This window comes from Salarias fasciatus, chromosome 16 (genome assembly GCF_902148845.1).
Source record: "Salarias fasciatus chromosome 16, fSalaFa1.1, whole genome shotgun sequence".
Lineage (NCBI taxonomy): Eukaryota > Metazoa > Chordata > Actinopteri > Blenniiformes > Blenniidae > Salarias > Salarias fasciatus.
In genome coordinates, this window is record NC_043760.1 from 3,020,682 (window position 1) to 3,047,821 (window position 27,140).

Below are 27,140 nucleotides of genomic sequence, written 5' to 3' on the forward strand. Positions count from 1 at the left end.
AACTTTATGTTTTGAATTTTCCCCTGTGAAACAATATTTGACAAATATTTGATACAACTTTTTTTTGTGGACTAATCTCACATTTTTAGCAAATAGCTGTCAAAGTGTGACATGCAGGTGATGCATTAATTAAAACTCTTCTTTTTTGCATTACGTGTGTTTATCATTTTGAAATCAGAATATACACCATTGAGTCTTTCAGCCGAGGCAGAGAGGCTCAGGTTCTCCCGCTTATTTCACTGAAGTCAAAGTTCAGATACCTGGAAACGCCTGGAGGCAGAGGACTGGTTGAATCGCAGTTTTGCGGTTTGCGACGGTGCGGCTGAAATCTTGTGAAAATGCCGGCGTGGTTTTTCCTCGCGTGCCGCAGAGCAGGGAGCGCCGGGCGGCGTGTGATTGGCCTCGCCGTGGGATCGCCGCTGATTGAAGCGCTGCTGATGTGAGGAGAGGATGAAGAGGGAGGCGGCTCGGCCTTCATCAGCTCTTCATCTGATCGGAGCGCCGCCCCTCGCTGAATATGGATCGGCGCGAGCGTGTCGCTTGTCCTCATGCGTGAAAGTCATTTAAATGCCCTCGTCCGTAAATCAGCGCGTCGTCGGCGTGTTTGTGGCGCCGATGCCGGTTTCTCGCACGCAGACACAAAGAGCTTCCCTTCTCACCTCCGCGCTGAGCGAAGCGGCAGGAAGCGCCAGCGCTCGGCGTGGAGGTGAGCTCCTCTCCTGTCGTGCCGCGCTGCTTTGAAGGCGACGGCGTGCTGGAAGTGGCGTCTGGCTCGGCGACGGCGTCGAGCCGCCCGAGGAACCTGAAAGCAAGGCGTTTGAACGAGGAGAGCGTCACGCCGGCGCAGGCCCCCGAAACAACAACAGCTCCTGTTTTCCTGCAGGCGCTCCGGGGCGAGGCGCTCTCCCGTCACGACACGCACAACAAAACGTCTCTGTGAATTTTAAAGCTGGCCCTCCCAGAATGCACTGCAGGAAAGACCAAAAGTTTGAACAAGCCGCTGTGCAGGCCTCCCACTGGCAGCTTTTAGAGTCCACCACTTCCCGTTACTTCCTCTGAAGACACCACGGCTGCTCATCGGCTCAGGATTGGCTCCAATCACTGATCAGCTCATCCCTTTTCCTCGTGGCCTCGTAGAATCCCAGAAACAAACGACGGATGACACATTTTCTCTGACACGCGACAAAGGCAGGTTTACCTGACTTGAAGGTTCATCTGATTTCAGTGATTCTGTTCGCCTGGAAGAACGAGAATATTGACAGAAACGGGGACTGATTCATACGTATGGAAACACATCAAGTGAAAACACATCATTATTGTGTTTTCTGTATTTCTCTATTTCAAAACGATGTTCGTTTACAAGGAAATGGCAGAAAAGCGGAACAGAATGCAGCCTGCATGGGGAGCCACCAGTTGTGTTGTTATTACAGTGACGGTCAACTCTGAAACTACCGAGTCCAGGAGGATCTGGACTGGACCCAGGACCAGGAGACTATAGGGACATAACAGAACGGACATGACAAACCGCTGTTCGGGTTCAGCTTCAGGCAGGAAGTGCAGCAGTTAGTGCAGCAGTAGAGGCTCGGGAAAAAGAAATGGCGGCACATCAGAGAGCAGAAACCTCCAGGAAGTTCAGCAGTGTGTGTGTGTGTGTGTGTGTGTGTGTGTGTGTGTGTGTGTGTGTGTGTGTGTGTGCGTGCGTGCGTGCGTGCGTGCGTGCGTGCGTGCGTGCGTGCGTGCGTGCGTGCGTGCGTGCGTGCGTGCGTGCGTGCGTGCGTGCGTGCGGAGGGTGAACAGAGAAACACAGCTCCCTCTGCTGAGGTCTGCCAGCAAGCAGAAGTGAGTGTGTGTGTGTGTGTGTGTGTGTGTGTGTGTGTGTGTGTGTGTGCCAGGAAGCGCTTGTTTCTGTCTTTAACCCTTTCACTCATTTCTCATCAGACATTCAGGAAATCTAAAAAGAAAACCTGAAACTCCACCACAAGCTGAGAAACTGAACTTTGTGTCTAGATTGACGTCACTGCAGTGTTTCCGTCCAGACACACACACACACACACACACACACACACACACACACACACACACACGCACACACACTCTCGTTTCCCCTGTCCTTCCAGCAGCTCCGTTGTGGAGCTGCCTGCTATTGAACGCTGGTTCTCCTGGAAGCCTGAGCCGTCTCTCTCCATCACTGCACCTCTCTCTACCAGACCTTCAGCCCTGAGATGAGACATGAAATGTTTCGAGCGGTGCTCCGCTGCTGCCTCCTTCCTGGACGCTGCGTGTCGGTGATAACAGACACGTCCTCCACATGAACGGGTTCCGATCTGCCGTCGTTAGAGAGGACGTTGATTTCCCCGCCGGACGCTTGAGCGTCGGCTGGTGTTTGGGTAGAATGGTCCCAGGACTGTCCGCCGTGTCTTTAGTGCCGTTTGTCTCAACATGGGCGAAATTGTGAAACCGTGATCATTCCTTTAAAACCTTCATGGAATTAAATTCCTGCAGGAACTTATAGCAGCAGTTGACTTTCCTTCAAGGTCGTGTGAGACATTCATATCGACTGCTTTCTCCATTTTTCTGGACTGAAGGTTGAATTGGTGTTGAGCTGGACGGCCGACTGTCAAGACTGCCTCTGATACTGCCGTCACTGTGTTGACTGGAATGTTCGTGTCTTTTGTTTTATTTCATTTTCATCCTGAATGTTGCACTATATGCAGCTCTCTCTTTATTTCAACACGGTTTCGTTGGTTAATCATTCAGTTGGTTGGTTTATCGGCTGATAATTGTTTGGTTGGCTTTTTTGGTTGGTCGGTTGGCGGGTTGTTTGGTTAGCTGAACAGCTGTTGGTTGGTCTATACAGCTAGCTCCCGAGCTTATCACTGGACCAAAAGCAGAGAGCTCTCTCACTCTTTCATCACAGCTTTCAGACATTTGCCTGATTAGAAATTAATCATCTATCAACATTATTAGTCAAAAGTTTTTGTCACATTGAAAAACAATTGCAACTAATCATATTGTCTCATCCTTAAACTCTTTCTTTCTCATAACATTCGTCTTATATTTCTATTTCAATATTTCCGCTTCTGTCATGACTCGGTGAAAAGAGCGGCTGCTTTCTGAAACGGGAACTCTCCCCCCCCTCGCTGCTCACTTGACAGCCGTTCTCACGCTCAGTGTTATTTTTCCCTCCAGTGTGAGGTCAGGTGTGTTCTGAGTTTGAACAAAGCTTTCGGCTCGCTGCAGGGACGCTGCTGCTGCCCGGCTGGGGTCGGCGAACGGCGGTGAGGAGTATGGTGACTGAGAGAGGACGTGGAAACGGCCTGGCGTGCTTTTCATATTTCAGATAATCACAGATGAAGACAGATTACGCCCTGGACGGGTCAGTAGGCCTGGATAATGGCTTTTCCATTCATGCCTCACTAGTTACACTCAATGACATATTTTTGACTTTAAGAATTCAGAGAAAAACACAGAATGACGCTAATAAAGTGAAGTAGGATTTGACCTTTTTCCACTTCCACTTCATCTCGATATGTTTTAATGATCCATTTACACGACAGCCAGCGGCGCCCGGCGCCACCGAGAAAACAACCTTCTGAAAATGGCTCCCGAGGCGGAACTAATCTGAAGAGCTTGTGTCCCGTTAAAGATCGAAAGCCACATTTTCTGGAAATGCTCGTGCTCCGTTTCCATGTAGACGGCAGACGAGCTGCTCGCTCACATAAACGCCGTCACCGCTGTGAACAAGTGTTCTGCACACGATCAGGAGAGCGTCATGGCTCCCAGTCCTGGTCCTCCTGGTCCTGGTCCTGGTCCTGGTCCTGGTCCTCCTGGTCCTGGTCCTGGTCCTGGTCCAGATCCTCCTGGACGTGGTAGTCTTGGGGTTGACTGTCACCGTAATAACAGTCCGTCTCTCACTCCAGCCCGTGGCTCAGTGCTGCTGTGGAAATCTGACACCAGGTGAAAATGCAGAAACGAGGTTTCCTCTCGAGCGGCTGTGGTGGAAACGGTCCTCCGGTCTGTCCGTCTCTCAGTGGGACGTTCTCTACTGAAGGAAGGAGACTTTTCCAGCGTGCAGACCGCCACGTCCTGCTGAACTGTTTGAGCGGCGCTCTGATGCATCAGTAATGAAAATGAAACAAACGGGAGACTGATGTGACTAACGGCTGCAATTATTCAGCCAATACAGCTTCAATTAAGCCGCCACAGGTTACGTTAATTGGGGTAAGCAAGTGTGACCTCTTTCATTTGCTGCTTGCCAGAATTGGTGCTGCTCTAGTCGCTGCTGCTCTCTTTACCAGAGAGAGAGGAAGAAACTGAACGCATGAAGCAGCTCGAGGCCTTCAGGTACCGTTACAGCAAGACCTCTGACAGGTGACGTACATGATGCTGACGGCGTCTCCTGCTGGTCATACAGCGGACCGCAAGTCAACATTTTTACCTAAAATTGCTGTTTTAGGAGCAGGAAGTGATGCACGTCCTCGTGGTGGCTTCCAGGTCAGCTGCTGGAGAAAGTCTGTTGGAAACGTCCAAAACCATGAACTCAAACTAGAAACCGTCATTCACACACGAGATCAGTGAGGAGAAATGGGTGTGTGCTGACAGGGCTGAATGCTGACGTAGTGATTTGCACTTTACCGTCACAGGGAGAGGCCCCCGGTTTGATTCTGGGCTCAAACACATTTCAGCTCGGCGCTCCGACTCTGGCTGCTTCTCTCCTGGTTTGGAGCAGACGTGATGATAATGTCGATATCTTCAGAAAAACCAAACCAGTTTTAAAATCTTCAGGTGCAAAATCCAGTCGAATGTCCTTGAAACTTCTCCAGCTGCTGAATTCTGCATGTTTTTTCAGACCCCCGACTTCGAATAGCAACCAGGCAGCCTCTCTGGTCTCCAGGCTCCGGTCTGTTTGTGTTCTGTTAGCTAAATTTAAGAAATTCATTCAAAAATCAATGTTTTCACATTTGTTTGGCCAGATTGGAGCCTCTTACGGGCCAGGTTTGGCCCGCGGGTCTTATGTTCGACACTCTGGATATGCATGGTCGGATGCAGACATCCATGTGCCTGAAGCCACTGATCGTCTTCAGTTCTCTAAGTTTGACGGAGCAGGTACAGAAGATCGACGCATTCAATGAAAACTGTATCGAGGAGAAAGCAGCTTCACAAAACCAGTTTTTAGTTTCCCGTCAGATCTGCAGCCCCGACACACCTGCCAGCGGAAAACATTTCAATAGCTCAAGATAAGTATTTCAGTAGTATTTGTTTTATCCACGTGGCTGAGCGTGTTGACAGTGTCCTGACAGCCCCCCCCTGCCCCGGCCCCCCCCGCCCCCTGGACCCCCGGCCCCCCCGGCCCCCCCGGCCCCCCCGGCCCCCCGGCTCGGGGCAGACAGGCGGAGGGATTTACATTCGACAGTGCAGCAGCGTTTGGCCACTTAATAGAATTTCTGCTCGGTTGGACATCTGTCGGCGCTTCACTCTCCTGTGTGGCTGCGGCGGCTCGCTGTCGCTGGTCATTTCCTCTCCTTTCATGCTCTTTTCTGAGTTTTTTTTTTTTTTTTTTTTCCCAGACAGCCTTATTCGAGCTCGTCGTCTGTGACGGCCACAATTTCTTGGCTGTTTGGTTTCATTCGTTTGGATTTTGTCCCAGTTTATTTCTGCTCTAAAGACGTCGGGAGAAGCTTTGACTTTTCCAAATCTGGAAATAGATTTCTGGAGCCTCTGCAAACTGGCGCCGAGTCGTCCGTCTTAAAAGCAGGTTACGCCGAGACCCGGCTGCAGAGAGAAACAGTCAGACCCACGGATTGACCTCCAGCGAGGGATTTCACGCTGGTCAGAGATCAGAGCCTCTGGAGGGAACATGCAAACTCCACACAGGAAGTCCTCCAAGTCAGGATGCACACATAACCATCGTTTTACAAGACGAGTTTTTATTAAATACCAATAAACCTGATTCATACACATAACGGGCTTTTTTATTCAAGGCAGAGGTGAGCGCGCTCAGCACCACTGTGCAAACTCCTCACCCTGCAGCTGATCAGCAGCCCTCCTCAGTCTGAGGTGGTGGTTTAGTCTCTACTTCCTTCCTGCAGCTGCTCAGTGACTCAGCAGCAAGAAAGCACTGAGTAACAGTCGGCTGCTGACGGGAGACGCTGGCAGAAAGCGCCGGCTGCAGACAACCAACTGATCAATAATGCTTTTTTATTTTTTAATGAATGTTTTCATGGATTTTGTAAACACGTTATGTTGCTCTTATCGTGACTCACAGTGCTGTTTTATCCCCTTGAAAACATTGATTCATAACAAAAAGGCACAAAGTCGCTGTTAAAGTACTATTTATTCCTTGGAAAGATGCGTCGGTGTGAATGAGGTGGAATGAAGGCTCAGGACCAGCTCTAACAATAATCCATGAAAAATACACTTAAAACACCTCATCAAAGCATCAATAACATCTTTTAGCATGAACAGACTTGAAATTCCTGCACCGTGGAGAGAGGACTGTGGGTGTAGCAAAACCACATCGTTTTCATTCAGAGTTTCTGATTCACACAAAAAATGGTGGCGGGCGATAAAGGGAGATGTGTTTCGGAGAGAAAGGAACTGAAACTTTTCTGGAGTTCATATAAGAAGTGAACATTAATGGGCCAGTGTTTTGGAAAACGAATGGAAATGAGAATCAAGTCACATTTTCTTTTTGTGTATTTTCCTAAAATTCACTCAATAATTTCCAGACATTTGGAGGAAATCCTGACTGCTGGTTTCACGCCGCCGCGGTGGAAATACAAAGTTTCTCTGAAACAAACGACTCGTGGCCCGGCGCGGTGACTGCTTCACTTTCAGATTTTCTACAGTTGCCGTGGGAAAAGACGTCACATCAAAACGTCGCTGCATCAACTCGACACTTTCCCGACGCAAAGCCGCGTGTTTTTACCTGAAACGTCGTCGAGTCGTTTGTTCTCAGCTCAGACCCCCGAGCCGCAACACACACCTGCAGGGGCCCGAACAGCCCCGTCCCACACACCACTCTGCATCCTCCCATCAATTATTTAAACACAGTTACCGTATGCACGCACACAGACACACACACACACACACACACAGACACACACACACACACACACACACACACACACACACACACACACACATCAAACATTGATGGAGGGCTGCAGCTCCACAAACATCACCGCGGATCCTGGAAATTCGCACACACTCTGTGTCGGTGTGAAGCTGGTCTGAGCGGAGACAGTGAGAGGAGAGCAGAGTGAAACATGACGGCAGTGAAAACCCTCCGCTGGATTACTGAGTTTCACCCGCTGCTGCTGCTCTGTCTCGATGCAGCCATCGATAACACAACATCCAAACAGATGTGTTCGATGAAAATGAACCATCACAGAGCACAACGGGTGGAAAGGGAAAGTATTCACAAGCTCCTTTCCTCATATTTTCTGTATAATTAGAAGTACAGTGGAAGCTCTGTAATACCAACGCAAATGCAGGTTTCCACAAATCAATGTCAGTTAGAAATAAGGAGTGAATATCAGTAAATAGTCCGGAGTTTATGGTGCAGAGAAACTTATCTTTCCATCAACATTACATGGATTCAGTCCCAAATCCCCCATGATGCACCACTCAGAAGTATCTACCAGCCATAGTGCTTTTTTTTCCTGGGATGATGAAGCCATGGCCCACGCAGCATGAGGACTGACGAGCCAATCAGAGGCAGAGTAGGGCGGGTCAATACGAAGATGATATTGATAACCATTAAATTCTACCGATTATGTGACGATGAGGAAATAACAGTCTGGTTTTCCTTGAATGCAGTCCTCCTGCCTGCTGCTGCTGTGAACGCCGGGCAGAAATGGAGCGAACAGCCGGTCCTCCGGAGACCAGTCCGCCACTGAAACAGTTCAAGCCAGTTTCCAGGGTGGGATTTCTTCAGTTTCGTGGCTCTGAAGCTGTTTTTACCCGCGAAAGCCCCCAGACTGCCTCAGTAACCCTGCAGAGCGCCTCTCTGGTTGCTGAAACAAACCTCTGGTTTGTGGGCGTTTTAAAGTCTGGAACCCGCTCAGTGGGAGTTCAGGCACCGACTGCCTCAGAAGGTTGAGTCCACAGCCGTCGTTTGTGCGTTTTCTTCGGCATTTTGATTGGCACGGCCCGTGATGGACCAGAGCGTTTGCCTCCTGTCGGAAACGCTCCGGCGGCACCTCAGAAGTGGGACGGTTTGATGCCGGAAGGTCTTGTCCAGCATGAAGTACATCACGGGATCGGTGGAGCCTCTCAGAGCCGCCAGAAGAAACAGGCAGTTCTTCACCTGCAGACGGAGGAGAAGGAAACCCGTCAGTCCGCTCGGAAATACCCAGAAGGCACCGGGGGAGCGGGAAGGGAGGAGCGGGCACCTCGACGGAGACGGAGAGCGGATGGCAGAGGCTGCAGGTGCCGGAGTCGTCGGAGAGCGCCGGAGGAAGCTCCTGGCTGTGAGCCAGGTAGATGAATATGGGTTTGAAGATGTGATACGGCAGCAGGCAGACCGACAGAACCACCTGTGGTCGGACAGGAAACAGTTCCAGACACGTATTTACCTTCTAAGACACGTCAAAAGTTTCCCCTTGTCAGGTTTGTGGAACCTTTCAGAAGAATCACTGAAAACATGCTGAGATAGATGAAGTTCCTCCTAACAGACAGGAGGAACTGCTGAATGTATCCATTCTGAAGCATCAGGGCACGTCGTCGATGCATTTTCCTTAAAAATCTTGACCAAATAAAGCTAGTGCCTCTTATATGAGGGCATTACAAAGATTTCAGATAAGCAAGATTATATATGAGATATCATATAATTTTGCTGGAAATGGTGATTGTTTTCTTTTTTTGGTCTCAGAGTTCAAGCTTTTCTTCACACCCAAAACCCGTTAATGGTGTCAACATGTTCGTATCAGATACATGAATTTAAAGACAACACACTTTTCAATTCCCAAAGATTCCAACAAGTGGCCCATTAATGGCGAATAATGGCCACAAAAGCAGAAACCTGACTTCCCACTGAAATTACTGATGCAGGAGTTCTTTAAAAGACTTCGTTTTTTCAGTTACTTCATTTTTTCAGTTACTTGGTTTCGGTAAGGTGCGCGGCGCTTCCTCTTTGAGCACTTCCTGTTCGGAGGAGCTGGGGCGTACCTGTATGACCACGATGTTGCGCAGCACCCTGCTCAGCAGGCTCTGGGACGAGGTGGCGTGCGCGCTGCGGCGCGAGCGCTTGATGTGCCGCAGCACCGTCATGTAGCAGAGCAGCACCAGCAGGTACAGGGCGAAGAAGGCGCCGATGACGGGCACGGTGAGCGCGGCGGACAGGCTCCCTCCGATCTCCACCTGCGGGCTGTAGCACATCTCCCGACAGCCCCCCCTCCCGCCGGCCCCCCTCAGAGCCTCGTACACCGAGTAGTACACCGTCACGGGCACGGTGCCGCCGACGGACAGCGCCCACACCGCGGCGCACACCGCCTTGGCGAAGGAGACCCTGGAGAGGCGGGAGAAGACGGCGCGCGGCAGCAGCGTGGTGCAGGCGCTGGGTCGGGACGCGTGGGTGTTCTGGATGATGGCGGCGAAGCGGGCGAGCGCCACGCAGGTGAGGATCATGAGGCTGATGTAGACGTTGATGTGCTGCAGCGGCGTGACGGCGTGCAGCACCAGCTGGCAGGCGGCGCCGCGCAGCGTCCACGCCCAGCCCCGGGCGTAGTAGGCGGCCAGGAAGGGCGCGGTGACGGACAGCAGCAGGTTGGAGACGCTCAGGTGGGACAGGTAGACGTGGGTGGGGGAGACGGTGGGGATGCGCCGGGTGAAAACCCACAGCGACAGCGCGTTGCCCGGGAGCGCCGTGAGGAAGAGGAGGGTGTACATGGAGGGCAGGAAGACCAGCGTGGCGGGCGTGGGGCACAGCGACGGCGCCGAGTCCAGGGAGGCGTTCCCCATCCCGGACCGACCGGACTCCACTCCACCTGCAGAACACGGCCGTCACTGAAGGTCTGCTGCAGGAAGTCCCTCTGACGGGACGACCAGCTTCATCTTCCAGAACGAAGACGAAGATGATTCACTCCAAGGGTGGAGTCGACACGGGGGGGGCGGCGCTCCAGGACGCTCCAGGACGCCAGAGATTCACATCAGGACCCGTCAGCCTGAGGCCACATTGACAGGTCAACATTTCAACTCAAAACTATTCAGTTTGCATTCCTGGAAACTGGATCAAGGATGTTTTCTAACTTTTCCAGCATTTAAAGCTTTAGTAACTCAGTCCCATAATCTTTATCTCTCAGTGGCAAATGGCAGCGATTAGACACGCTCCGCTCGGCTGTAAGCCTCCTCCGGTACAGTTCAGAAGAAGTGCCGTCACATATTTATCAGATGATGAGATTTGATGCCGTCTTACGTGAGATCCACTTCCCCCTGCCATTAACAGCTGAGTTCTAGTTCCATCCGATTTAGCTCAACGCTTCTCCTCAGCCTCATTTTCACAGGTTACTTTGCTGGAGTTTTTTTTTTTTTTTTTTTTTTTTTTTTTTTTGCTGTGTTAGCCTCAACCGATCTCATGAGAGAATTGTATCTGAACAAGATTTCAATTCCTGCAGACGTGTTTAATGGAAGAAAATGGATTTTTCATGTTCAGAAAATGCAATATTTTTGTCATTCCACCAAGAGCACAAAGCGATTGCATCGTATCCATTTTCAGTACTGGTGCTATGAAAGACCTGGAGCTGTCACACCAGTACTGGGCGTAAACACCCAGATCATAGAGCGTCTTCCTCCAAGTAACACCCAGATTATAGAGCGTCTTCCTCCCAATAACATCCAGATTATAGAGCGTCTTCCTCCTAATAACATCCAGATCATAGAGCATCTTCCTCCCAATAACATCCAGACTTTAGAGCATCTTCCTGCCACACAGTTCAGATAAAGTGTATAGGACAGCACATTTTGCGTGAAACATGATTCCAAGTAACCTAATCCCATCTCAGTTTCAGTGTGTAATCATTCTGAATTCCAGTCACTCTTCTGTCGCTGATTAAAGCCTCCGTACCGTCTGAGTCTGAGATGAACTCACCTCTGCCAGGAGCTGTGAAGAGATCACCAGGAAACAGAGAGGAGCTGGTTGTAACAGCTGGAGCGATGCTGCCGGTCTGCTCGGCTCGCAGCAGCTTCCTCCTCCTCGGCTGGTTGAAGACTGGGAGTAAACAGTCAAGAAGTGTTTTGTCCGTGGCATGATGTGCCACTCTCATGTCCTGCAGGTTCCAGCTTGCCGACTTCCTCTATTCACAGCGCAGGTTCACCAGAGGCTGTGACTCAGGACACTTCCGGTGGTTCTCTTCACCTCCACACCGCTTCCCTCTGCAGTCCTCTCTCTTCTCACAGGCGACACTGATGAGCTTCTGTGCTCGTTCAGTCCTCATCGTTGTAGGTATTTATTCTGCCTGCGGGTGGCGCTGCTGTTCCAGCTGAGAGGCAGCTGTGAAGGTCGAGCGCAGGCTTGACAATACCTGCATGTTCTAAAGCAGAGGCAGAAGAGGCTGTCTGAGCAGCCGGACGACATGAAAACATGAATACATGAAGCTTCAGATGAGCTGGGTGAGATAGGAAATGACATCCTGTACTGCGGACTGAAGAAATGAAAGAACATAATAAATGTTCTTACTGTGTCTAAATTTAGAGCCTGCTCTGAAGCTTTTGAGAGTGAGTTTAGAGTTAATCGAGTGTGTGAGACATATCAGATCTCTTTCATTTCTCTTTTGCAGTCTGTCTCTTCATGTTGTCATGTCTGCTGGTAAAGTGGCTTCGATGAGGCGCAGACTCCACTCATGTCTCTTCTTCAGTGGTTTCAAAGCATTCTGCACATATATAGACGTTAAAGCCGGGTGTTTGACGTCCCCTGAGATTCAGCTCAGGTTCGGTATCTTATCCGAACACACTGCGACGTATGATCAACGTAAAATGGGGAATGGAAACACAAGCTGGGGCTCAGTGTGCAGCGTCAATTCAGCTTTATTTCTACTGCGCCAAATACAGCAAAAACACTTTTACAGAGAAAAAATATCAGTTCCACACGAGCAAGTAGAGGAGATGGAGGAAAAGGAAAAATTCCCTTTAACAGGAAGAAACCCGCAGAACCAGGCTCAGAGGAGGAGGATTTTTTTTCAACTTAATATTTACATTATTTCTTTTTTTTTTCATCAAGTCATTTTATCATTCATATTTATACCTTTTTGCTGTTTTAATATATTTAGATTTTTATTACTGCTTGTTTTTTTTATTGTTCCAGTGTGGTCGGCTCTTGTGTGAAAAAACAGATTTAGTCTGAGTGAAACTTCCTGTGAAATGAAGGTTAAATAAATAAAAGTTTGCAGGGGCTTCGTGGCTTCATGCCGGGTTCAGACCTGAGTTCATGAGCAGATTCGGCTGCTTCGAGATGTTTCCCACATGGACGAACACGAGCGCGTTTCTGGCAGTTCTAGAATGAAAACCCTCAAGATGTGGCACGGTGGAGCAGTGGTTAGAGCTGTCAGCTTTCGCTCAATGTTGGCAGAATTAGCTCCAAAGTCTCTTGACCTCAAGTCAAACCAGGGGCTGCAGGAGTTGAACAGGTGATGCACAGACGCCACACCGGCTGACGTTCTTAAAACTGTCTTTATTGTAAATGAAGATGTGAGAAACGTGATCATCGGAAAGCAAACTTTATTGATCCTTTTGGAAGAAAATTTACTTTCCTTTGCTTCAACGATCTTGTTCGTATGTCAGCTTAATGTCACGTGCACGGCACATATCAGGAGCCATTCAGGAGCATTTCTGCAGTTCACCGTTTTTCCAAAACATTGCCGTATAAACGTGAAACACTCCCGAAACGTAAAAACGGAAACGGGGCCTCGGACCCTCTCCTCTCCAATCAGAGCATCACACGGACACAGCGCCGCTCCCCTGGCCTCCAGACTGCTCGTGATCGCCATGTTTCCCTGGAAAACGCCTCCCGGCCTCAGAGCTCGCTGTCACACTGGACTGACGCACAGTTTCTCCCCGGTGTCGGTCTGGGCGTCGGTCGGCTGTCCTCTGTCGGTCCTCCCGCTCCGTCCGTCCACGTCGGCCATGGAGCTGCTGCCGCTGATCCCCGGGACGTCCCGCACGAAGCGCACGCCGCTCAGCAGGCGCTGCACCTCCTTCCTCACCGACGACGACAGCAGGAAGTACATGACGGGATCCAGGCAGCTGTTCATGGTGGACAGCAGCAGCGCCAGCTCGTTGGCCCTGTCCGCCACGCCGATCCAGAAACAGGGCGTCTCCGTGATCTGGGTTTTTATGTAGAAGGCCCGGACCAGGTGGTAGGGGACGAAGCAGACGGTGAAGAGGAAGAGGATGAAGAAGGACTTCTTGGCCGTCCGGGTGTAGTGGGGGGCGTTGGGCAGGTCGGGTTTAGCCTGCGAGGTCCTCAGGAGTTTGAGAGCAATCTTTCCATAAGACACGATTAAAGAGATGTAGACCAGCCAGAAGATGACCACGGCGAAGATGTTGATGTAGGCTTTCCATTGTTCGCCATGGAACTCCTTGTAATGGAAACACCTGGAAACAAAAGAACCAATGATCAGGAGATGATCTGAGATCGAAGAGCATTAAAAGGAAACATTCATATTTCAGAGGGTACGACACGGACCTGTCCAGTGTTGAGTCCCGATTCTGTCCAGATTTGGACAGCATGAGCGCAAAGGTCAGAGTGAAGGCTACGATCCAGACGGCGGCGCAGAGAGCGACGCTCCACCTGGTGGCCTGCAGCCTGTGCTGCGCCCGCGCTCCCCGGTGGATCTTCAGGTAGCGGTCCACGCTGATCAGCCCCAGCAGAGTCACGCTGATGTACATGTTCATGTAGAAGACCAGGCCCACCACTCTGCACAGGGTGGGGTCCAGAGTCCAGACGTTGCCCCGGCTGTGGTAGAGGATCCTGAAGGGCAGACACACCAGCAGCAGCAGGTCGGCCACGGCCAGGTTGATGAGGAACACCCGCACCGAGTTCTTCTTGGAGTGGAGGCGGACGAAGACCCACAGAGCCACCAGGTTCCCGGCCAGCCCCGGGACGAAGATGACGGAGTAGAGCACCGCCAGCGGCTTCTGCAGCGCGTCGTAGTTCACACAGCTGGAGTTCATGATGGGAGTTTCTGGTCCTGTGAACAAAACGGGGAAACGATTGATGTCAGGTTGAGAAAAAAATGCAAGAACGAGACAAAGACGAGAAGATCCAATCTGGAAAGAAGAAAGAAATGTTTCTGCGCGAACTGCAGCAGGTCAGTCGGACTATTGGGAATATTCCTTGGAAGACGCTTCACCTCTGATCCAAGTGGCTTCATGGTGCGCACGAGACCAAAGGGCCCCATTTAAACCACAACGTTACAAATGAAAGCACATCGCTCTGCTTCTTCGTTTCAGAGGCTTTGGGTTTAAACAGCGACGTTCTGAAAACGGTTTGTTTTTGTAATGAAGCCGCACACAGAACAATTTGTTACCTCCGCCAAGGAGGTCATGTAATCACGTCGGTTTGTTGGTTGGTTGGTTTGTTAGCAACATTACGGAAAAAGTTATGGACGGATTGCAATGAAACTTTGTGGAAAGGTGGGTCTTGGGCCAACTTGGGATCCATTAAATTTTGGTGATGATCCGGATCACTGTCTGGATCCAGGAATTTTTTAAAGGATTCTTTATCATTGAGAGATAGGGCAGTTTTTGACATAGTTGGGCATAACTCAATAATAAATGACAAGGGGGCTTAGCAAAAAATTACAGCGTAAGTTCTTCAATGACTCTAAGAGATATCAGCTGCTGATCCAGATCAGGAAGTATTCCGGATACCAGGATCCAGAACAGACAAAAATAGGGGGATTCCGGAGTGTCAGTCACTGTGAGGAAACACACTGAGATATGAACATGCAGCAAACAGCTTTCTCCCAGACATTGTTTGTGTTGGGGAGAAATAAAGTTTTTTATTATATGTGGTGTTCTTCTGGTTGTTGGTGACTGATTTGAGCTGTGGCGGAGGTCTGCGCTCTCTGAGAGCCACATTCTAGTTTTTCAATGTATTGAAGCTCAAATCCCAGAGTGGATCTTCTTCTACACATGCTCAGAAGACGGACAATAAGAACAAGATTTTCCTCCAGAGAGTCATGACTCCCAGTCCAGATTCACCTGGTCCTGGTCCTGGTCCTGGTCCCAGTCCATATTCTGCTGGTCCTGGTCCATGCTCTCCTGGACTTGGTAGTTTTAGAGTTGATAGTCCAGCTCGGTGTTCTGTCTATATGAATGTTGGTGTTCTCCATTCTTCATGTTTCGAGTGTATTGTTCTCTGCAGCATGTGTGTGTGTGAGGTTTCAGTACAAAAACAGCGCCAACATGTGGCCTGGCTGACATGCTGACATTGTTTTCGGCTTTTTCTCCCCTTTCCGTGGAAACAGACTTCCTTCCTTAAATGAAAGCGAAGTGTTTTCACTTGAAGAGTTCTGTAAACGGAGCCTCAGGTGTTTCCTATAAAATCCACCCTTTATGATAAACCCTTCTTTTGTTGACTTTATATTTGACTGATTTTACTCTGCATCACTTCCATCTGACTGAGAAATAAAGTCATTGTTATTAGACCTTCCAGCAAAAATCAGCAAAGGCACTTCGGTTAGTGGCTAACCACTTTGGCTACAAGCTAGCGCTCATGTGACCGCGTTTGGTTATTACTCTTTAAAAGTCTCAGTTGAACCTGCATTGAGGGTGTTTTACACTTTCTGACCAAAAGTCTGGACATCAGGAGTGACGGTACTCTCCAAGTCACAGCAGCAAGACGCTTGAAGACCTCTAGAATCAGAATCAGAATTGTCTTTATTGTCATTTCAACAAGTTACCGAAGTTACAAGTGCAACGAAATTGCATGGGTTTTTAAGACGCCCAGGCAGCCAATTACGGCGCTCCGTCTTGAAAAGGAAACAGAGTTAAAGAAACTCAGACAGAAATTAGGGGAGGGGGGGGGGAAGGGGGGTGGTAAAAAAAGATACATCAGTTCAGATCACGGTTCCGAAGGGAGTCGCGATTAGAAGTGAGAGACCAAAAAAGCCAACCTGCGCACATACATAGCAAAAAAAAAAAACACGAGACAAGTTGCTATCAGACTAACTCTACTCAGTCACTGCTGCTGCCTTTAAGCTCCTCCCACTTTATGCAGTGCTCCTTCAAGTGATGCCCGACCACCACTACCTGACCACAAAGCAGCTTTGTATTTATAGAGAAGTGCAGCGTGTGAGGGTGTTAACAACCTCATTTATGAGGAAGAAAATACCACAAATGATAATAACCTGTGTGGCTCAAAGAGAACAACCAAACGCAGGACGACTTCATTCGTCCACCTTTCTCTGCCTCTTTATCTGCAGAAAGACTTCTAGACGGGAACAAAACAACCTTTCTTTGCGCTAGTGTGACTTTAATGTCAGCTGTGGCTAAACTCCAGCGGCGTGCACAGAATGACTGGCAGGAATGTTCCACTTTCATCACATGTGATTGGATTTCTTTGACTGTTCTGTGCATGTGTGCATAACAACATGTGCACGCAAATAACTCAGTAAAAGGTGACGCCCAAATAAAAACAGAGTGAAGCTATTTTTCAAAGACAGCAATTTAAAAATCGTTACTGTCTCTGCTTTTTCAACATTGATTGTCAGGATGTATTTTGAAGCTGCAGGGAGAAAAACCTCCAGTTGTCTTGTGACGCAGAAGTTTGTTATTTGGACTCTGCAGCAGATCGGCTTCTCTAGTTTGAAGCTTTAACAGGAAGACAATTCAATCCTGAATCCTCATCCCGGCATTCACCAGCTGAGCGTCATACCAACAGGTTGACTCTCTCTGTGGTGAAGCTCCTGACTCTGATTCAAGCCCACTGGACTGAAATAAACATTGACGGTAGAAGGAAAGTGATCGAGTCAAGACGAAACCACGACCGAGACCAGAGCCTCCCGAGACCAAGACCTGGGGAGCCTGGAGTACTCCAACACTGATGCTGTCACGTCAAAGAGGACGTTTTTAGAATACTTGCCTCGTCAGTGGAGTCTGAAGAAAAGTCTGCAGCCTTGTTTCTTTGTGTGAAAGAGATGGAATAATCCAAAATCACACCCAGGCGTCCTCCTCAGTCACTCCGCAGTGTTTGTGATTTCTGGGATGAGTAAGAACTGATCCTTCCCTGCCGTCATGGTGCGTCCAGCTGCCACTCTGCTGCATCTCTCACTGGCTGAACAGGATTTCCGATGAGAAGAGTCACCCCCGTGTGCCCGGTGATGCCGCTGTTCATTATCTCTGCTCTGAAATGAGAAGCTGAGAGATGCTGTGGTGCACCTAGAAGGCTTCAAACTGTGGTCACACCCCCCCCCCCCCCCCCCCCCCCCCTCCTTCCTCCCTGGGTTCACTGCAAACCTTCTGATGACACACAGCTCTGCAGAAAGCAGCGTGTGCACAGAGCTCGCCGCACATGGAGTCTAAACATGAGTACAACCTGCAGGAAGCTGCCGACTGCAGCCGACTGCGAGCCTTTGAAGAGTTTAAATGGATTTAAACTGTCCCCCATGCTGACATGCAGGTCAGTAAATCCACGTCAGGGACCGAGAGCAGCTTCATCATCAGATACGGTTAAATCAGATCACAATCTGTTTCGACACTCCTGTGGTAGATGAGTCACCATGAAAGATGTTTAAAGTGTGTATTCATGGGAATTAACCGGCAGTCTTTGGCCCCGTTTTGCACAACGTTTCAAGTGAAGACATGTTTTTTTAAGAAATGTGTTGGAGTGTTTTCAAAGAGTTGCATTTTCTGTTTCTGTGAAGATGAAGCATTTTCAAGAAGTTGTGATTTCCGGAGGTGGACACAGAGTGTTTTTTAAAAAGTTGATTTTTTTCTCCATTTCCACTGAGTCGGTGCTGGAGCGTTGTCAAAAGACTAGCATTTTCCCGTTTCCGTGGAGACGGAGCTTGTCAAGGAGTTGCGTTGTCCTGTTTCCACGGAGATGGAGTGTTTTCAAAAAGTTATATTTTCAGTGTCTCTGCTGTTGTCGTGTTAACATGGCCCCAAAATTTCGCGACAAGTGTCCTCCCTCTTGAAAACCGTGGCAGGTAAACGGAGCCTCGGTCCTTAATGCTGTATATTCAGCAGGGGTGTCCTCAGATATTCGACGATTCGATGATTCGCTTGAAGGGGCCTGATTCGATGGCCAATCATACAGTCGAAGCATCGCAAAATGTGGTTCCATTCCAGCTGTATGGGGGTGCTGAATGACTGATTTTATATAGAATTGCTTGTTTTTTTTCCAAATACACATGATGTAAAGCCTATTTGATATACATGTTAGCCTATCAAATATACTGTGGAAAAATTTACTTAATTTGTACTTTTATTCAATATTCTATCTATTTAGTGTTTGTGAATGAACCACCATGGTGAGTGGCACAGTCCCATTTAGCGCAGAGCTCCGTCACAGAGCAGCATCTCGGTGGTGATTTGGCTTCACTTTAAAAGTCTTACAATGTCGGGAAAAAAACTTCAGAACAAGTCAAAGATGATCCAAAAAAAGCCAAATGCAAGTTGTGTCAGCAGCTCCTTTCATATCACTCCACAACAGCTAACATGGCTTTCCACCTTTAACGGGTCAGTAGCCAGATGATCGGGCTAATAAAAGATGTTTCTGTCACTCACGTCTCAATTTTAATGCTGACTTTTATTTTGTTTAATTGTAATATTTTAGGTTATTATATTATTTTTTTTATTTATCTAAAAGGCTAATTCTATTTAATTTAGTGGGGTTTTTTTCGCATGGATGTTGCGCTGCGAAACGGACCGACACAGCGCAGTTAAGCCTATTTCATTTAATTTGAGCAGATAATGTGAGAAATTGTTATCCCAAAAAATGTGAGCTTATCTGCAGAGATTATAGATATAAATAAATGACATGCTTCAGTCCGTTTGTTAGGAGAGGGTTTAGTTCTGGTCATTTGAACTATACTTCATTTGTTTGATGTTTAGAGTTACCGACACTTTGTTCTAATCTGTGTTTCAGTGTGTAGGAAAAAATAAAAGTGTTGTTTAACCTGCCTGCTGGTTTTTTTTTTTTTTATTATTACTGCAACATTCTGCTGCAGCCTATATTCAAATGATTCTAAAAAAAAAAAAAAAAGATGATAGATTCAACTATCAGTCGACGATCAGCAGGATCGGACGAATCAGATTCGACTATGCAAACTCTTAGTCGGGGACACCTCTAATACTCAGTGTGTCTGACAGGGCTTCTTCAGCTTCCTGGTGAATTCCTCCTTCAGTCCATGAACTGCATGAACCTGAGACGCTCCTCCGCCGTGCGGAGTGTGTGCGGAGTGTGTGCGGGGTGTGTGCGGTGGCGGTGGGTTTTGGGTGTGGCCGCTGGTTATTTTCAGGAGCGGTGTGGCTCTGAACTCACCGGCGCCTCCTGCTGTTTCCCTCCTCAGCCTCACTGCGTCCTGCTGGCCTCCAAAGAGAACTCCGCTCCCGTGAAGCTGGGCGGCTTCGGCGTGGCGATCCAGCTCGGAGAGTCGGGCCTGGTGGCAGGAGGTACGCTGAACCGCCAACCACGTCCACATCAACACCACAGGGCGAGGACTTTCTGCACTGACTGTAGGGAAATAGAAAGTTGCGTGACGCTGGATTAAATGCAGAAGATGTTTCCTTTATTTACTTGAGACTAAACTCACAGAACACACAAAGGTGGAAAATCCAGTTTGTTGTTGAAAGAATCAATAAAATTAGGAACCAGTCCACCAACACCACCCATGACAGCTGCTGTCCTGATCCACACAGCTGAGTACCTTTAAATGACATTTTAGTTTAACTTTGTTTGTCCGATAAAAAAAAAAAAAAACGAATAAATAAACTTGGATAGTAATCACTTTTCAAATAGTTTAGAGGTGTCAAACATGAGGCCCATGAGCCAAAACTGGCCCACAGGAGGCTCCAATTCGGCCAGACCACCAAGCAAATGGTCAACATTTCTAAAGTAAACTTTGAATTTTATTCAAAGTTTAAATTTAAAGGTTACTAGAAGATCCATTTCATCAGCAGTGAATTCAGTTTCACCAAAATGTCCCAACAAGTGTTTGTTTATAGCAACACATGAAAATCTACCTGCTGAACACTCAGAAGTAGGAAGGAGAAAGTTTGTTTCCTCCTTCTTTGTAATAAAGTTACCTCATCGAAACACACCTTTTTCTCTGCGGCTGTTCGTCTTAAAGGGAAAGAGGAAACAGGATAACATGCAAGTATTGTTTGAGAGGAGGAAGCTTCGCGTGTTTCCTGATTTTATTGTGGAGGGCAATAAACAGAAATGATTATTCAGTCAGAAGGAAGTCCTGCAGTCCTGCAGATGAATTTCACTGATGGTTTTCCGATCCTGCTCTCTGCTCGTCCCTGTGCCGTCAGGTCGGGTAGGAACGCCACACTTCATGGCGCCGGAGGTGGTGAAGCGCGAGCCGTACGGCAAGCCGGTGGACGTGTGGGGCTGCGGAGTCATCCTCTTCATCCTCCTGTCGGGGTGTCTCCCCTTCTACGGCACCAAGGACCGCCTGTTTGAGGCCATCTGCAAGGGCAAATACAAGGTCAGGGGGCGGAGCTTAGACGACCGCTTTTAAATGAGCGGTTTGGTAAACAAGACCAAAGTCTCCGTTCAGCTAAATTCACTCAGTTTATAGACAACAGTCAGCTGAAGGCACTGAAGACAAAAACCAACAATTCACATGGAGCAAAAACAGGAGAGAGGAAAGAAAGACTGTTGGCCAGGAAGTAACCTGCAGAACCAGAACCAGAGGAGACTTCCTGTAGAACCTGACCCAGAGGAGACTTCCTGTAGAACCAGAGTCAGAGGAGACTTCCTGCAGAACCAGAGTCAGAGGAGACTTCCTGCAGAACCAGAACCAGAGGAGACCTCCTGCAGAACCAGAGCCAGAGGAGACTTCCTGTAGAACCAGACCCAGAGGAGACTTCCTGGAGAGAGAGAGAGAGAGAGAGAGAGAGAGAGAGAGAGAGAGAGAGAGAGAGAGAGAGAGAGAGAGAGCTTATCTAGAACATGTTCCAGGGTTGTGAACCAACTGTAACCATAGAAGCTTTATTTTAGAATTAGAAAAGTCTTCAGCCTTCAGAAAGGTTGTTTCCTCCCGTCTCCATGGCGACGGTGTTGGATCGTTTTCAGAAACTTGTTTTCAGTCACTCTGAGGTCAGTTGTCATGTAAACGAAGAACCCAAACGCAACAAAAGTTGTCAGGTCACTGAAAACTTGCCTCTGCTGAGGGACACACACACACACACACACACACACACACACACACACACACACACACAGAAGCAGGAAGTCTAGGTGACTGGGAGTTTTCCAGATGTGGTCTTGACTCCAGAAATCTGCTTTCCTTTAATGCATCAAGTCCCGTTTTTCTTGATTTCTCGTGTTTAGGTTGAGCCAAGCAGTTTCTCCCACCAGCACAGTCTTGTTGCATCTTTGTAAAGTCTGTACGTCTGGTGTGTGCAGATGAATCCTCGTCAGTGGGGCCACATCTCAGAGAGCGCCAAGGATCTGGTGAGACGCATGCTGATGCTGGACCCTGCGGAGAGGATCACCGTCTACGAGGCTCTGAACCACCCCTGGCTCAAGGTACTGCCCAGAATCCCCCGGAGGACAGTTCAGTAACGGGTGTGACAAACCTCCGCTGGCTTTGTCACATTCAGTCCTTGGAGTTTCATGCCTCCAGCCAAAGCACTGAGGTCTTTGGAGATTCTGATGGCGCTCAGTCTTTTTGTCTCAGGGTGGAATCACAGGGTCGTCGACCAAACAGGAACCGCGAGGCTGTTCTCTCACCCGTTACTGCAAACTCACATGGACATTTGTCAGTATGGTCACTTCTCATTGGGTTTTACTTCATCCACTGCACACTAAAAGTCTCTGATCATGACACTGATTTATTGAAGCATGAAGAACATGATTCCCAGACAGACCAGTCTCCTTCTCCATGGAGTGTTGGAATCTTGCACATACGCGATGTGGTTACTGTAAATCTCTACATGTGAATAACTCTGCAGCCATTTCAACAGTGGATTGATGTGTTTGCTTTTAGCTGCTCACTCTTTTAAATCAAACAGCAGTTTCTCCAACAATGTGTGTATTTACTCCGTCATCATCTGAATCAGCAAAGATCCGTTCATCACACGGCAGATACGACAGTCCATACAGGACAGGAAAAGAAAACCTGAAGGAGCTCCGGAGCGTCCGGTTCCCATGACTACCCAACATGACGACGTCTGGAGCGTCATGTTGCCATGACTACCGAGCATGACGACGTCTGGAGTGTCATGTTGCCGTGACGAGGAGAATCCGACAGCAAGATGAAACAAGCCAGCTGTGGGGAATTGTGACATTAACTGCAGTGCATTGATTCAACCAGCAGGGGCGCACCGCAGTCTGTTTTATGTGGAGAGTCGGTTCAAGTGATGAGATTAATGTTATAGACTCTGGTTATTCTGATCATAATTCTTTGAAATTTCAGGTTTGTAAAGTGTTGTGAAAGGACATTTCAATAGATTTGAACTTCTTAATGATTTATTAATATTTTGTTGCACTAAAATGTCGAGTTTTCGAGCTATGATTAAGCAGTCCGGCCTACTTTAATTCAATTCAGCTTTATTTATTTTAAATAGCACCAAACACAAAACAGTCATTTCTAGATACTTTTACAGAGAAAGCCCTGCAAACATGAGCAAGCAGAGGCGACTGTGGAAAGGAAAAAAACTCCCTTTTAAAAGGACGAAACCTGCAGAACCAGGCTCAGAGGAGGAGGAGGAACCTGCAGAACCAGGCTCAGAGGAGAACCCTGCAGAACCAGGCTGAGGAGGACCCTGCAGAGCCAGGCTCAGAGGAGAACCCTGCAGAACCAGGCCCAGAGGAGAACCCTGCAGAACCAGGCTGAGGAGGACCCTGCAGAACCAGGCTCAGAGGAGAACCCTGCAGAACCAGGCTCAGAGGAGAACCCTGCAGAACCAGGCTCAGAGGAGGAGAACCCTGCAGAACCAGGCTCAGAGGAGGAGAACCCTGCAGAACCAGGCTCAGAGGAGGGGAAACTGAGTGCTGGTCCTCCAGCGGGGTCCTCCAGCAGCTGCTTTAAGAAACGGTCCAGGGAGTTCAGGCCAGTGAGTCTTAAGCCGAGCCTTGAAGAGATGGTGTCGGCCTCCCTAACCGGACCTGGGACCTGGTTCCACATGACAGGAACCTGCACCGAGCTCCTTGTCCAGACACGCTCCTGAAGGAGTCCCTGTCTGCTCTTTTCCAGTTTGCAGATTTTGAGCTGCGCTAAGGTTTATTTTAATCCGACCGATTTTGAAAAATGTAAATGTCTTCATCTTTTGACTGTTTTCTTGGAGCGCTGCTCTCATCCCTACCTCCTTTATTGTAACACCGACCGTCTCCTATCCTCACTCACTACGTCCTCCAGTTCTGTTCTGTCTGCTCCTCCTCCTCAGCACTCGTCCAGACCGCCTGGGTCTGGCCTCTGTAGCTGTATCTGCTCAGCCTGACTCATCCTCGGATCGGCTCCGTCTTCCGTTCGTCTTTCCGGCAGATTTCATGACAGATTTCACTCCTGTGTGACAAAACAAAGAGCGACGAGCCTCGCGCTGTTATTGAGAATCGTCAAACCGAGAGCGTTCCAGTCTGCAGAGCGAGTCAACTGGAAACTGAAATTGACCTTTTTCCTGCTCAGTCAGCTCATGGCGTCTGACTCATTTACAGACTGACAGATATTTTCACGATGCAGAAGGAACGGCGGCTGTCATCAGTCTGAGATCAGTTCAGCTGAAGCCTCCTCCTCTGAGTCTGGTTTCTCCACCTGTGTGTGTTTAGGCTTCATTTCTGCCTTGAACTGCCTCCCAGGTGAACGTGTGAGGGTGTGTCTGGCGACCCGTCCTGCTCTGACCTGCCCTGTGAGCAGCGATACGTCGACCCTGAGCGGGATCAAGCAGCAGACTCAGTTCCTGGGAATCAGACGTCACCCTGCGGCCGAGGCGCCGCATCCTGACTTGTTCTTCCTGTATAAAAGCCGCCTGACGAGAGGCTTCTCTCAGCGTTTCGGCCGAGGCCGGAGCAGAGCAGCGACGCAGCGCCCATCAGTCACACAGGAAGGCAGGGACACGGCGGCGTCGGCGCCCGTCACGCTGCGTCAGCGGACAGTGATGGAGGGTTCTCACAGATGATCGTCTCGACAGCTGAGGCCGAGAGACTTGAAAACCGTCCGGGAGCCGTCTGACAACTCTTTGAGATGATGAATCGTTAAAGCAAGGCCCTGCTCGCAGTGCAGCACTCCACTCTGTTCAAAGACGGCCCCGCTCCGGGGGCTCCGGAGGGTCCCGGGGCTCCGGGACCAGACGCTGCTTCCTGTGGATTTCTTCTTTCTGACTGAACCACAACAGCCTGCATCCTCCAGTCAGCAGTCCTCAGGTTCCACGCAGCCGTGCATGAAAAAAGAAAAGTGGACCCAACACGGCACTGAGAGCCGAGCTGCAATGAAGGCTAGCTAACTAGCATTAGCCTCAGGGCCATGCTGCCAGGGTCAGGGGCAGGGTCGGGGTCAGGGTCGGGGTCGGGGTCAGGGTCAGGGTCGGGATTGAGGCCAGAATTTGTAAAAACATGAAGGATACAGCAGCTCGAGAGGAAGTTTTTTGAGCTTTTCACCGTTTCTTGCAGCAGAAAGTTTCATTAAAACTGATTTTATGCTGAGATTGGAGTCATTTTCAGTGGCAAACGATGGTTTTATGTCGGAATTTTCATCACGGCAAAGAAAAACTTTCCATGTGAAGGTTATCGCTGCTCTGTTTTAACGGTCCAGATCACTGAGGATGAATTCGGACTGAATGTGGCTGAACCGAACCGAACCGAACCGAACCGAGTCTGACTCTCCTGAAGCAGAGGGTGGATTCAGTTTTCAACACAGCGGTCCTGGTTTACTGCGATGCCGCAGGATTACAGGCTCACTGTAACGATCCAGAAAACACCTCAGTTTGACTCACACACATAGGTACATATACAGCAGAGTGTTTTCAAAAAGTTTCTCTTTTTAGTGTGGAAAAATAGACAGAATAAAAGCTTTAATTTATTAGTTAAATCAAGAAAAACAAGGAGGAATTCTTTTTCTTTTTAAGTCTCGGGCGTGTGTGTTGTGAAAGTGAAATCTTGACGTGGTCTCTGGGTCTGTGTGTGTGTGTGTGTGTGTGTGTGTGTGTGTGTGTGTGTGTGTGTGTGTGTGTGTGTGTGTGTGTGTGTGTGTGTGTGTGTGTGTGTGTGTGTTTCCTCAGGAGAGGGACCGGTACGCCTACAAGATCCACCTGCCGGAGACGGTGGAGCAGCTGAGGAAGTTCAACGCCCGCAGGAAGCTGAAGGTCCGTACGGCGCACCGTCCATCCCGTCGCCATGGCAACGCGCCGCCGCAGACCTTCACCCGCTCACCCTCCCGTCTCTCTGTCCCTCTCTCTCGTTCTCTCTCGCCCGACCAGGGCGCCGTGCTCGCCGCAGTGTCCAGTCACAAGTTCAACTCGTTCTACGGAGACCCGCCCGAAGAGCTGCACGAGTTCTCCGACGACCCCACGTCGTCAGGTACACACACACACACACACACACACACACACACACACACACACACACACACACAGTGAGCTCTCCTCTCACATCCTCCCTCATGTTTCCTTCGTCTTTCTTCCCTCGCCCTTGAGCTAGGGTTAGGGTTAGAACCGTCAGTCTCTCATTGGTTTCTGGAAATGAAACAGTGAATCGCTGCCATGTGTCTCGTTATACTGGATAAATAACTGTGAATTCCAGGAGATTGAACATGGATTGAAGCAGGATTTCAGTTTGTTTCAGCACAATAAAGTAGTTTCCTGAAACTTTACATTTATTGCATTTTATACATTTGTGTTTTGTCAACAGAAGTTGCCTCCAATGTAGACAAACTGTGGTTACTTATATTCAAAAGTCTAGTTTGTCATATTTTTTTATTCTTTTATATGACACCAAACTTATTGTTCTCTAATAGCTGGAATATTTAGTATTGAACTGCCAGGATGTTGAAATGAGGATCCAAGAAGGAGTGAAGGGAAAAGCAGAACGTCAGAATGTGCAGAACAATAAATCAAGCAACAACGTGAAGCGATGGGATGCAGAAATTGAAATCGACATTTTCAAAGTGAAACTTTTTCTTCTGTCCTTGCTGCCCTGTGCTGAATGATCCAGGGAGCGGTACCGGTCCAGGTCCTGTTTTAAAAAAAAAAAAAAAACAGAAACACTCAGGACTGGAAAACACGTCAGTCTTCAATCGTAAAAATTGTTCTTTTTTATCTTAATCTTAATTTAACTAGTCTGTGGTTTCTGTAGTTTTCATGATGAAAGAATGAATTGTTCTCCGTGTTTTCCCAGCCCTCGTTCTCCGCTGAGCTCAGATCAGAGTTACTTCAGCTTCGTTTGAACGACGAGTGGAAACGGGAAACTTCCGCTGTGTTTGGCTGTCCACTCTCCACTGTTAATGTTGGAAGTGAACGGTCCTCTGCAGTGTGTGTGTGTGTGTGTGTGTGTGGTTTTAACTCCTGACCTGACCCTCTGTCTGCGTCGCTTTCAGAGTTTCTTCCGTTTCCATGTAGACACACATTGTTTTTGAAGCTTTGAGTTGGAGACATGAAACTTTTCCGAAGTGAAAAAGCAAAGAGCAGGCGGTTTCCTTCAGAACAGGGAGTCAGCCAGGCGTCCAGGCGAGGCTTCTGGGCTTTTAGTACAGGTTTGCCTGGTACCTGACTCTGGAGTCCTTCCCGGTGCAAACCGGATCATTTCTGACGTGTGGACTCGATCGATCGGTGATCAGAGACGATCAGGATTTCAAACGAGACGCTCATCTACTCTGTCTGTCTTTCCATTAACGCTTCCTACCTGCTAGGACTGCTAGCAGCAGAACGTACGTATCCCGTCCGTCCGTCTGTCTGTGTGTGTGTGTGTGTGTGTGTGTGTGTGTGTGTGTGTGTGTGTGTGTGTGTGTGTGTGTGTGTGTGTGTGTGTGTGTGTG

General features: G+C 48.8%; 3 protein-coding genes across 14 annotated transcripts in view; 1 reads left to right on the plus strand and 2 right to left on the minus strand.

The window, feature by feature from the left end:
• caska (calcium/calmodulin-dependent serine protein kinase a) overlaps positions 1–27,140 on the plus strand; it is a 129,440-nt gene that overhangs the window by 67,617 nt on the left and 34,683 nt on the right. For 8 of the 11 annotated variants that reach the window (XM_030111548.1, XM_030111540.1, XM_030111541.1 and 5 more), the window contains exons 6-11: positions 19,515–19,617; positions 20,482–20,657; positions 21,581–21,703; positions 25,390–25,473; positions 25,588–25,687; positions 27,015–27,032. In XM_030111548.1, the coding sequence (XP_029967408.1) occupies positions 19,515–19,617; positions 20,482–20,657; positions 21,581–21,703; positions 25,390–25,473; positions 25,588–25,687; positions 27,015–27,032 (604 nt within the window). The remainder of the gene's footprint in view (positions 1–19,514; positions 19,618–20,481; positions 20,658–21,580; positions 21,704–25,389; positions 25,474–25,587; positions 25,688–27,014; positions 27,033–27,140) is intronic. The other 3 variants (XM_030111551.1, XM_030111544.1, XM_030111547.1) reach the window with 1 other exon arrangement.
• On the minus strand, positions 5,945–11,531 carry gpr82 (G protein-coupled receptor 82). 2 transcript variants are annotated; one of them, XM_030111561.1, is made up of 4 exons: positions 11,090–11,531; positions 9,172–9,989; positions 8,397–8,540; positions 5,945–8,311 (listed from the first exon to the last, which is right to left on the minus strand). In XM_030111561.1, exons 1-4 carry the CDS (start codon positions 11,262–11,264, stop codon positions 8,093–8,095), a joined length of 1,356 nt encoding a protein of 451 aa, XP_029967421.1. In that variant the 5' UTR covers positions 11,265–11,531; the 3' UTR covers positions 5,945–8,092. The 2 variants fall into 2 exon arrangements, with proteins under 2 accessions (XP_029967421.1, XP_029967422.1); XM_030111562.1 differs by having other exon boundaries at positions 9,172–10,166; positions 11,090–11,201.
• On the minus strand, positions 12,368–14,289 carry gpr34b (G protein-coupled receptor 34b). Its single transcript, XM_030111563.1, has 2 exons — positions 13,682–14,289; positions 12,368–13,590 (listed from the first exon to the last, which is right to left on the minus strand). Exons 1-2 carry the CDS (start codon positions 14,167–14,169, stop codon positions 13,023–13,025), a joined length of 1,056 nt encoding a protein of 351 aa, XP_029967423.1. The 5' UTR covers positions 14,170–14,289; the 3' UTR covers positions 12,368–13,022.

Excerpts from the sequence above, each read along its gene's own strand:
- gpr82 (XM_030111561.1), bottom strand. The coding sequence starts at position 11,264 with ATGAGAGTGGCACATCATGCCACGGACAAAACACTTCTTGACTGTTTA. Across the intron at positions 9,990-11,089 it reads CTTCACAGCTCCTGGCAGAG|GTGGAGTGGAGTCCGGTCGG; the intron begins GTGAGTTCATCT and ends CGTGTTCTGCAG. Across the intron at positions 8,541-9,171 it reads GCAACATCGTGGTCATACAG|GTGGTTCTGTCGGTCTGCCT; the intron begins GTACGCCCCAGC and ends GTCCGACCACAG.
- gpr34b (XM_030111563.1), bottom strand. The coding sequence starts at position 14,169 with ATGAACTCCAGCTGTGTGAACTACGACGCGCTGCAGAAGCCGCTGGCG. Across the intron at positions 13,591-13,681 it reads CGGGACTCAACACTGGACAG|GTGTTTCCATTACAAGGAGT; the intron begins GTCCGTGTCGTA and ends TTTTGTTTCCAG.